The sequence below is a fragment of the Leptinotarsa decemlineata genome, unplaced genomic scaffold (genome assembly GCF_025532065.1).
Source record: "Leptinotarsa decemlineata unplaced genomic scaffold, Ldec_3_MD MMD2_tig00002974_RagTag_RagTag, whole genome shotgun sequence".
Taxonomy (NCBI): Eukaryota; Metazoa; Arthropoda; class Insecta; order Coleoptera; family Chrysomelidae; genus Leptinotarsa; species Leptinotarsa decemlineata.
The window spans coordinates 9583832-9595995 of NW_027412578.1; the positions used below are offsets into that span (position 1 = coordinate 9583832).

General features: G+C 34.0%; 1 protein-coding gene across 9 annotated transcripts in view; it reads right to left on the reverse strand.

Annotated features, from left to right (window-relative positions):
• fru (sex determination protein fruitless) overlaps positions 1 to 12164 on the reverse strand; it is a 58163-nt gene that overhangs the window by 36836 nt on the left and 9163 nt on the right. For 4 of the 9 annotated variants that reach the window (XM_023160314.2, XM_074177419.1, XM_023160315.2 and 1 more), the window contains one exon: positions 8102 to 9640. The exons of 2 other annotated variants lie outside the window; for them this stretch is intronic. In XM_023160314.2, the coding sequence (XP_023016082.2) occupies positions 8963 to 9640 (678 nt within the window). In that variant the 3' untranslated portion in view covers positions 8102 to 8962. Of the gene's footprint in view, positions 1 to 3903; positions 6052 to 8101; positions 9641 to 12164 lie in introns of those variants that run through there. 3 more of the 9 variants (XR_012465912.1, XM_023160318.2, XM_023160319.2) reach the window with 3 other exon arrangements.

The window sequence follows — 12164 nt, forward strand, 5'->3', positions numbered from 1 at the left end:
ACTGCCTAACAGGCAGAGCATAGTGAGGAGAAACCCCATCTTGTTGAAATAGCAACAGATCCTCCCGATCATTGTGGTTATTTTCAATAACATCAGTGAGAAGGGGATTAATAGTATCTTCCAGAAGCTCCAGATACATTTGTCCGGTTAAATTGCCTTCTAAAAACAATGGTCCAACAATACGGTCACTAAAAATTCCAGCCCATACATTTAATTTTTGTGGACGTTGAGTATGCACTTCATGAAAAATGTAAGGATTTGAAATTAACTGTGCCATTTAAAAAAAAAAAACATTCATCGCTGAAGCAAATGTTGAAAACAAAATGTAGATTTTCCACCGCTCGTCCACTAACCAACTCGCAAAATTGCAAGCGTCGATCGAAATCATCTTCATTCAGTTCTTGTGTTAATTTAATCTTGTAAGGAAGCATTTTGTGGGTTTTTAAAATACGCCGAATGCTAGTTCGTGACACCCCGGAAACAAATGCTAACTTTTTTGTGCTCAAAGTATGAGCACAAAAAAATTAGCATGAGTATGAAATTCTCTTGAATAAATTGAAACTATATAATTTTTCTGACAACACTATAAAGTTGATCAACTCATACTTAAAAAATCGATTTCAAACTGTGAAAGTGGGCAATTCTCTATCAACAAGAAAAAAAATTACAACTGGTGTACCGCAAGGATCTATTTTGGGACCTCTACTATTTATAATTTTCATTAATGACCTACCATATTGGGAGAACCCGTTATCATATATTTTATATGCAGACGATACTACAATCCAAACAAATGCTAAAACTCTAGATGAGGTACAGTCACAAACTGAAAGAAAGTTCAATGCAAACGAATTATATCTGAATAAAAACAAAACCCAAAACATGGTATTCACCCTAAGAAATTCGCAAAGTAGTGTGAAATTTTTGGGAATTCATTTTGACAGTGAGTTAAAATGGGATCATCATATAAATGAACTATCAAAAAAGCTAATGAGAAATCTATTTTTACTAATAAACCTCTCCAGACAAGTTTCAAAAGCAACTCTTCGAACAGCATATTTTTCCTTGTATGAATCCATCATTTCTTATGGTATTGTCGCCTGGGGACATGCAACCGATTGTGATAGAATATTCCGACACCAAAGGAAAGCAATTAGAATATTAGACGATATCGGCTACAGAGATGAATGTCGAAATTCATTCATTACATTAAAAATACTAACCTTTCATTCTCTATATATCATGGAAAATTTAATATATATAAAAAATAATCTATCTCAGTATGAAAGTTTTGAAAATGTGCACGACTACAACACTAGGCATAAAAATCTCAAAAAACGCTCAGACAGGTCGATTTTTATTGGGAGGGGGACAGTTTTTTCCCATTTACAGCGTCGACACTTCAACCCCGGAGCAGAGGGGTGAACAACCCTTGGAATTTTAATAGGGAACTGGAGGCGAGTCACACATCGTTTGAAAGATCTTGGAATTTTCTAAACAACTGTGTACATTTTTTTAATTTGGACGAACCATATTAAATTTAGAGCTGAAGTTACTTACTTTATTCTCATATAATACATATACTCAAAATGGGCACCTCCAGCTTTCATGCAATAAGAGAGATCCTGCTGGAAACGTTCTAGAACATTGCGGAGCATTTCTGGAGTGATTTAGCGACATTCATTTGTGATTCTTTGCCATAAATTTTCGAGCGATGCAGGAGTACAGTAAAATCTGCTTTTCAAATGACCCCACAGAAAGAAATCTAACGGCGAAAGGTCTGGTGATCGTAGTGGCCATTCGATAGTGCCCCGCCTCCCAATCCAGTGATCCGGAAAAGTCTGATCTAAATACTGCCTAACAGGCAGAGCATAGTGAGGAGAAACCCCATCTTGTTGAAATAGCAACAGATCCTCCCGATCATTGTGGTTATTTTCAATAACCTCAGTGAGAAGGGGATTAATAGTATCTTCCAGAAGCTCCAGATACATTTGTCCGGTTAAATTGCCTTCTAAAAACAATGGTCCAACAATACGGTCACTAAAAATTCCAGCCCATACATTTAATTTTTGTGGACGTTGAGTATGTACTCCATGAAAAATGTAAGGATTTGAAATTAACTGTGCCATTTAGAAAAAAAAACATTCATCGCTGAAGCAAATGTTGAAAACAAAATGTAGATTTTCCACCGCTCGTTCACTAACCAACTCGCAAAATTGCAAAGTCGATCGAAATCATCTTCATTCAGTTCTTGTGTTAATTTAATCTTGTAAGGAAGCATTTTGTGGGTTTTTAAAATACGCCGAATGCTAGTTCGTGACACCCCGGAAACAAATGCTAATTTTTTTGTGCTCATACCACAAAAAAGTATGAAATTCTCTTGAATAAATTAAAACTATATAATTTTTCTGACAACACTATAAAGTTGATCAACTCATACTTAAAAAAATCGATTTCAAACTGTGAAAGTGGGCAATTCTCTATCAACAAGAAAAAAAATTACAACTGGTGTACCGCAAGGATCTATTTTGGGACCTCTACTATTTATAATTTTCATTAATGACCTACCATATTGGGAGAACCCGTTATCATATATTTTATATGCAGACGATACTACAATCCAAACAAATGCTAAAAATCTAGATGAGGTACTTATATTATCCTCTGAAGCACAGTCACAAACTGAAAGAAAGTTCAATGCAAACGAATTATATCTGAATAAAAACAAAACCCAAAACATACTGTCTCGAACAATATGTTTGTATGATTGAACAGTTCAGCGGCTCTCGCAGTACAACGTCTATTTCCATAGAACAGTTCAATCAACTCAATCTTCTCTGCAGTTGTGTAAACCATTGTTTTTTTAGCAACACTTTACGGCACTCACTACTAGTAATAATGTAGATATCACTTTTAACATAAAAATGAGAAATAGAAACAGCATTTTTAACCATTTCTCAATCGTAATAGTCCTCTTAGAGAAAAACTAAAAAATTAACAAAAAAGAAGCGTAAGAGTGGAAGAGTTCCAAATACATTCCAACTGAGCAGCAGCGTACAACAATTTGTTGCTATTAACAATATTGAAAAAGTTAATTATCGGAAAGAACTCTTTTAAATACGCATAAATTTAAAAAAATGTACACCATTGTTTAGAGAATTTTAAGATCTTTCAAACGATGTGCGGCTCGCCCCCTATCCCCTATTAAAATTCCAAAGGTTGCTCACCCCTCTGCTCTGGGATTGAAGTGATGACGCTGTAAATGGGTAAAAAAACTGTCTCCCTCCCAATAAAATTCGACCTGTCTGAGCGTTTTTTATGATTTGCAAGATTAGTACCCAAAACCTCAATGTCAAGTTTTCGATGGCCCGCCCTGAATTCGTTGATAGAGGCATGAACGAAACAATTTCAGAGGCTGTAAAGACTAACCTTCATATTCGGCTGTGCATTGCAGTTCTACAGAAGTATTACTTGCGTTGAAAATTATTTACGTACCAATGTGTATATTGAAATTATACATTGGTGTGTGAACCTTTCTGGGTGATACTATGACTTCTTGAATTAGTTTTTTGCAAATACAATTTGTTTTATTGTTCTGGAGGTAACTTCGTTACAGTAACTGAATTAATGTTGAATTGCAGAAAAAAGCTTTTGTTTGAAATAAAAAGGGATTATTTTTTTGTCCAATAATGTAGGCGGGGAACACCAAAATCTTTTTTCTTTCGAAGCTTTTGATTGAACTCTGTGGATATTTACTAAAGCACGGTTATTAATAAACGTTTGACACTGGATAAAACATTTCTGGTGGAATATCTAAGATTATTCTAAATTTCTCTTGAATTATAATAAGGACCACTCTACATTGTTTGGATGGGATTAGCTTTGAAAAAAAAAATAAAAATATTGATTTTCATTAAATTTATTACCTTGAATCAACAGAAACTCAAGAAAAACAACAATATCATATGAAATGTAAGTTATAATAAAATATTTAACTGTAATATACATAAACACTCCTAAAATACCATTTTCAAAAATATATGTAGGGCTGTAATATACAGTAGGTATGACAACTGCCAAAGAGTCTATTAATTCTTGATATATTTTGGTAATTCATATACAAATTTCTCTGCAATGTTACAAAGATGGAATACTCTTCAACATATTCAGGTTGGTAAAATACAACCATGAAAAAATAGTGACTATCTCAATCTATCGTCTTAGACTATATTAGCAACGAACCAATTACTCTATTTTTGACAGATGATAACCCATGCTCAATAAGTTTTGTACCAATATTCCTCGTAATCTAAGGTTATTCCATAAACATTTCGATCTTTACAGGCTAGTAATAGAGTAAGTTTCAAGTGCCCTTAAATAGAGTAAACAATATAGATATTATGGTTGGTCATACTGTATACATCCAGTTCAATCTGATATACACAATGTATCTTAAATTGTGTCATTGATTTCATGTGGTGATTTCTTGTCAAATTTTATGAAAAAAAGTTCATATAAACGCGAGTCCTAACCTCATATGTTTCCAAGTAATGGAAAGTCAAAGTTTAACTGAAAATATTGATCTTTCATTATGTATAATAATTCCAGTGACATCACAGAGGGTTAGCCGATTCATATTCATGATAAAAATCACTGTACGTCACTGTGTTTCTTCAAGTTTGATATTTTCATAAAAAGAAGTATTGAAGTAAGTAGCAAGATTAATGTTATAGAAAGATTGCATTTCAGTATGAATAAAGAATAAAAGAATATAGAATAATACCAATCATAAGAGAATACTGTTATCGCGAGATTTTCCTAGAAGATTGGATTTTTGTCAGTGGTTTGAAGAATTGTACAAAATCCCAATTTTACTCATGGAGCTTCATTCACAGATGAGGCAAGTTCTTCATGGGATGCCGTCATAAACTTTTATATAAATCATTCTCGGACCTACGAGAACCGTCATATTACTAAAGAAAGTGGATTTCAGCAGGAGTTTTCAGTGAACGTTTGGGCGGGAATTTTTGGCGATAATCTCATAGAGCCGTATTTTCTTCATCCTTGAAATCAACGGCGTGAGGTATAAACAATTCCTAGAAGATACGACGCCAGAATTGTTAAAGGATGTACCTTTGCTAGTAAGATGAAATATGCGATTTATGTACGACGGGCCACCTGGTCATTTTAGTATAACTGCTCTTGAATCTTACTGATTCCTCTGCTCACCAGTGAATAGGTCGTGGCGGTCCTCAACCATGGCCACCTAGATCTCTCGACTTGAACTTTTTGGATATTTTTTTTTTGGGAATATCTGAAATCACTTGTTTATGTGACACCAGTTGTCAAGTCAAGGTTCTCATTTGGAGCATCTGATTTCATCATTTTTCACTATTACCTATGCTGTTCTTCGAATTAAATACGAATTAACTAGCAGTTTGAATACGTTTTCCATGTACTATCCAAACATATTTTCATTTTAAAGTTTGTTCAAATGGCGACGAATATCAAATCTCCATTTCTACCCCGCTGACTCTGACTAAACTAAAGTTTAGCTAGTTCAAATCATATCAAACAGCGAAAACAGTGGCGTACAATTATTTAATCATAAATATCAATCAAGTAAACCTCTGCGACGCCACTGGAGTCACAATTACAAATCCAATTTCATGAAAAGAAACCTCTTGTTTCCCACAACAAACACACGTAGTTTAATCAAAATCGGCAATAATAATTGTCAGTTATTAATAAAGGAACAATATTTTTAGCAAAACTTTGATACCCCGTTACTCGGAAACACCACCTGAAATCAATAACATCATTTAAGATTTACCCTTTGTAAGCCAGGCTTACACTGGCCCATATACAATTCTGTTGAGAACATAAGAGATAAAATCCACCACTTGAAAAACGGTTATATCTTACATATTTCAATTATACAATCACAAGCCTTTTTTTAATTCACTTTAATAAAAGTGTACAGCACTCTTTTCTTATTATCCAACAAGTATATATCACAACCGATTCCATCAAGTTATCACAATCTTCATCCTATAATTCAATATGTTTATCAAACTAATACTTTAATATATATATATAACTTAATTTTTCACATAAAAAGTGAAGATTGGGTTGTCAAAACAATCAGATGATAGTTTCCTGATGCGACTATTACCACTTAAATAAAACTATGATGGATGTTGCAAGTGTGCTACCTCTTTCAACAGTTTTATATCATTTGGTTTAAATTCGTTTTTTTCATTAAGAACCATTATTAGAATAATTTTTAATATATTCCTTACAAAAGCTAAAAAAGTTATGGAAACTATCCAAAATACCTAGAATAGAGAACAAGAAAATTCCACATTCAGTGATAAACAGACAACCCATAGACAAAAGACAACCCTTAGAAGTCTGACCTTGTGCGAAGTGAAACTCAAAGAGGTCTTACCTTTTAACGTGTGATTCCTAGCATGGTTCGACCTATAATTTTATCTCTTCAACAACAAGTTTTCATTTATCAATCCATCTTATAAAAAGAACACTATGGAGGAATTAATTATTTGCCAAGATTTAGTAAGTTACACGAGTTGAATATATAAAAAATCAACACTGTTCTTTTTGAATCTAAATAGTTTGTTACCTCCAAAATGACTGAGATTTAAAAAAAAAATCATAATATTTTGGATGAAACAAATCCAGATTTGTGGGTTATTTGCTTGTCTTCGACTGTGTCAACCATGATCTTTCAATTTTCAAACTAGAACAATATAAAAGGGGCTTTTCCTCAATTCAATGAAATCATACTAATGAATCCTGGTTAACACCAAGAAATAATATTTCAAAACTGAACGGTGGTTCCTTAAGACACATTTTTGAGACTTCTATGATTATTAACCCAATATATCTCAACTATCTAGGTTATATACTATTCTGGTCACACAAACTTCAAAACCTGTATGTAATAAATTAATGGACTGAGTGAAAGAAATATTTTGAGGTTGAGACAATGAATGAAGAACAATCCCAGTGAAACAACTAAATTTTTGTGGTAACCCACAAACTATCTTGGAACCACATAATGATATGCTTTGTAAAATATTAAGAAATCATTGTTTTTAACAAAAACATTTTTATTATGCCAACATCAACTGCAGTCTGTGATATATTGGTGATTGGGGTCTTGGTGGAGAAGAAATAGAAAAACCAATTGAAGATTTCAATTGTGACAGGTTTATATCTCTATGAATTCTAATTTGATGTGTAAAAACACAAAGAAAAAATAATTAATAGGTATGACAGTATCCAGAAAACTTCTGCCAAATTGTAAACCTTCGCGCATATATATATATATATATATATATATATATATATATATATATATATATATATTTTTTTTTTATTGATGCAACTAATTTTCCTTTATTGGTAGTACTGTCATCATCTGGCACTCCTCAAACTGCTGCAGTTTGAGGAGTGCCATATATATATATATATATATATATATATATATATATATATATATATATATATATATATATATATATATATATATATATATACACGCATCAGGTTTAAAGAACTTAATAGTAAAACAAACGTTTCGAGTAAATATAATTTTACGTAGCTATAGGCCGTTTTGATCACGATATTACTACTGGAAAACTCTTATCTCAAAACAATATCGAATCAAAATATTCGAATATTGAATTGACACAGATAGATCATTACATAAATTGAAAGTGAGGGAACAAATGAGTAGTAAAAAGTAACTGTCTGAATCTTGATCTATCCAGAATCTACTTTTCAATTAACTACAATCAAACTCGATAATTACTACCCCCATAAACAGCTGTCTTAGGTGCCCAGAGAAAACGTAAATACTTAAGCTATCCTCTACTTTTTGAGGAATAAACTGTAGATTTCAGTACTCAGACCGCTCCAAAATATATCATCAATATTAGGACTTCTACTCACGAAGTATCGTAATTTTTTTTTAATACTTGGAATGGTTCTCCGTTGGTACTTTCTAGAATGTCTCCTCGTATCTCAAAGAACGACGTGTATGATGCAACTATAGCTTTTCCGAAGGATTTCTCCAATTACCAGATAAATATGCCTTGAAAGTTTTTTTTTATCACCAAAGAAATATTTCAAGAGTAGGAAATGACAATACTGAATTGACTAATTTGACTGATCTTAGATGTTTTTAGGTTTCGGACGGTCCCTAGTTAGAGCCTTGCTTTCGTGTCGGCTTTATGATCGATACTCATCTGGATTGTTTCTGAATCCTGACCGTGAAAATCTCCTCGGTTTTATTTACTCCTGCTTAGTAGATAACCCAACATCCCAGCAATATTCTGATAAAATAACGAACCTACAGGGCAGCTCGATTGATTCTTCTGAATTCAGAAATTTAAACCCTTACAACCTCACCAAATATTTTTTTTCAATAATTATTACTTATTGAGAACAATTACCACACAGTTTGGGAATTGATGTTTAAATTTCATTTATTTACGACGGTGCATACTTAACTTTATGATGCTGACAGAATTTTTTTTTGACATTTACAAATTTTTAGTTTTTAAGGTTCATAACTTATAAAAGCTTTCATTCAATGCTGAAATTTTCTTAGATTGCCTTTTGTTTCATCAGTTGTTACATGCTGATACTTTTCAACCGAAAATTAAAGATTTGTTACTATTGAATCACACTTGAAACTGTCACAGTTGTACAACACCCATTATGTTTACATTGTTTAAAAAAATAATAAAAAAAAACTGTGCCACCATCACCACATGGCAACAAAAAAACATTATTCAAAACTTTTACCGGTGTTTCAAAATACGAAGCAATATAAATGCACACTTACAAATATTTTGTTTTGCTTAGAATGTGACTAGTTCAAATACCACAAAAATTTTAATAATCAAAACCATCTCTTAGGCTGTGCTCCAACTCAACCATGATCCTGTTGGATTTTCATCTCGATACTCTGTGCACTCGGACTAGTCTCCGAATGAAACTCCCTAGCCATGCACATGCGGTGCGCCTTGCACTTGTCGTGGTGATTAACGATTTCTAACCTGAAATTTGAACTGCCGACAGCGAAAGAAGTACGTATATCCGGCATGTCGTGGCTCCACTTTCTGCAGTACTTACAATACATGACGTTTTGTGCCTCGTCGTACTGCAACCAGATATACGACCCCAACCAGTTGTGGCGAAAACGACTGCCCTTTCTTCCTACGTTAGGCCGAGCTGGGATCGGCTTGGGGCTTCCGCCCTGGGAAGACTGAATCACGGAGCACTCCTGAGACGTCACGACAGGCACGTTCAACTCTGCAGGCCCCGGAATGGGCGCTCTGGGATACACAGAAGGCAAGTTTGCCAGATTAACGGGCTGCAGCGTCGTCAAAGTCGTATTGTAGTTGTAATCTACGTCCTCTTGGTGACTTCTAGCGAAAGCATTGTCTACGAGCTTTACAGAAACATCCCCGATAGTGTTCGAGTACGTGAAGTCCTTCGGCGATTGACTCAAAGGTGGCGCTGTTAGGTACTGACGCAAAGCTGAATGCTGTGGTAACCGAGCCGCTGGTAGAGTTTCTACGTCCCCATCTCTTCCCCACGATTTTGTCTGTCAACAAAGAAGGAAAGGATATGTGTGAATGCCTCTGGATCGGTTCACAGCATTTTCTGTTGCTTTTCTGTGCGAGGGGTTTCGTAAATGCGTATTTGGTTTACAGGGATTTGATGTATTATCAATAGACTGCTGGGAAAGGCTTGAGATTGCGGCATGGAGAATATCAAGAACAAGAGGGTTACCTGTTATGTTTTTGAAAATGACCATTGGATATGGCTACTGAAATGTACGTTACGATATCCCTAAATTCGTCTATTATGACATAGGTTCGTTAATTGATAGCGAGTGTTGGAAAAAAAAGTATAACTCAACAAGAATGTATACAATCTCTTCGTTCAACTTTTGGTAATCAGCACAAAAAAAAAAGACTGTTTACAATGGAAGAGAACCCAATCGCGTCGATTTGGTCGGAATATGCTTTTATTTGAAGTATAGAAATGAAGTGATACTTGTTTATGGTTATTATGTAATATTCGACTGAAAAAACCTCAAATTTCGTGAGGCACCAAGACAACAGCGTTATGCTACTAAATGATGACGTAATGAGTTCCACGGTCGTAACTTTGCCAGTTTTACGAACTCGCGGAACTTTAAAAGAAATGTTAAGTGTGTTTCCAACCTCCACAAGAACCAAGAAGTGTTTCACTGCGCGGTAGTTCCATCAGTTGGACGAAACATTCACAAATATCTCGTGACGTCACACTGTGTATTTGTTTTTAAAGTCGGGTATCTTGATGACCGGACGGCAAGCATCATCAAAATATGAAAAAAATGAAAATAATTAGATTTGACCGACCGACCTCATTGTTTATAACAATTTGCATTTTATCCACTATTTGCATTAATAAAACAATAATTAAAGAGTTTTAACATGTTCTAAGGCAAAAAAGCAGGATAAAGTCCAATTAAATGAACTCTAGAAACTGAAAGAGAAGACAATGACAAAGGTACAATGATCTTTTATGAATGTAGTACTTCTATAGCCCTATCGTAACCTTCAACTCAAGATTTATTTTGTTAATGAACTCTCTGACAGCATGGGACCCTAGTTAGTGGACACCAAAGTTGATGAGCATCAGAGAGAGAGAGAGGGAGGAGAGATATATCTGTTTTATTCAACTCGGTAGTGAGTTGAATGGATTGAATGTACTGCAAGATATTTTTAAGAAGTATCATGTTCGATTGGAAAAGAGTGAAACAACATATTTTAATTTGCTCTATTCAGTGTAAACCAATGAGGAATGCAACGACATACAATCTCTGCAAAACCTATTGGAGACTATAGCCATGAATGATATGAGGGGAAAACACTATCATTGAACTTTCTACACAGATTTGTACAGGGTCATATTTATTTCACTATATATTTTATAGATAAAGTACAAAATGACAGTGCCATTATAAAGAACTGTTCATTTTCCTGTTCGACTTAATGGATATGTTCAAATAACGTATTACGCATTTACGAAACCATTTCATTGACTTTCAGAAAATATGAATCCCTTCCTTCTATCGTGGGGAGGAAACTCTACCAAAAATGGAACTTGTTCAGAATCCACTACACATCTTAGTAACACAAAACACTGCACCACTGCATAGACACATATCCTCAAATTGATATTTTACTAGCACGAAATATATTTTTTTATTTTCAAAGTGGCATACGTCATAGTTTATGTACTTGTCAGTTGTTGCGAAGTTTTAGAAAATTATTTTGAACACTAGCAAGTAGATCATGGTGTGTAGGCCCTCACGGCCGGTGTCTAACAAATTGTCGGATGTTTCAGAGTTTATCAGCCGAGGTCTTCAGATTTTTCTACCTGACGTTTTGTTTGCCACTGCGGCAGACATTATCGAAGGCGATTCGGCAACAGTCGAAGTGATCCTGATGCGTAATGACTGCCGCAGTAGCAGACGAAACGTCAGATATAAGAAACCTGTAGACTACGGTTAATAAACCCAAAAACATCCGGCAATTCTGATCTTGTATCGATAATAAGCTTATAAATGATTAGTTCTCAACTTCAAGTTAAAAAAAAACTAACAAAGTTGATCTAAAAAAGTGTTTGTGTTCACTACTATTAATATTTTTATTATTTCAACATATTTAATACAGCAAGATATCTTTTTGGGTATTCGGAATTTGTCTATTTTTTGAAAAAAGTAAATATTTTCAGTACCTCTGAATATGTGAAAATGCTTTATTCAACTGGGCAGAGCAGAGCAACAATCAGCTTAATCAAATATTAAAAGAATTATAAAAAACATGAATGAACATATTGAATTCAAAATTGAAGTAAAATAGGCTTCAGTTTTGATCAACAGTTTCATGGCGACTTTCAATATAAATCATATTTGATATCACAGAAGATGAAATTTTATCACAGATTTGGATTGAGAGCTTGAAATAGCTTTAACTCTGTTTCAATACAAATGCATCCCAAGAATAACTCCACTAAATAGGTATTTATCATTGAAAAACATTCTTTTTCAAAGTATATAGAATGCTTTCCTGTTA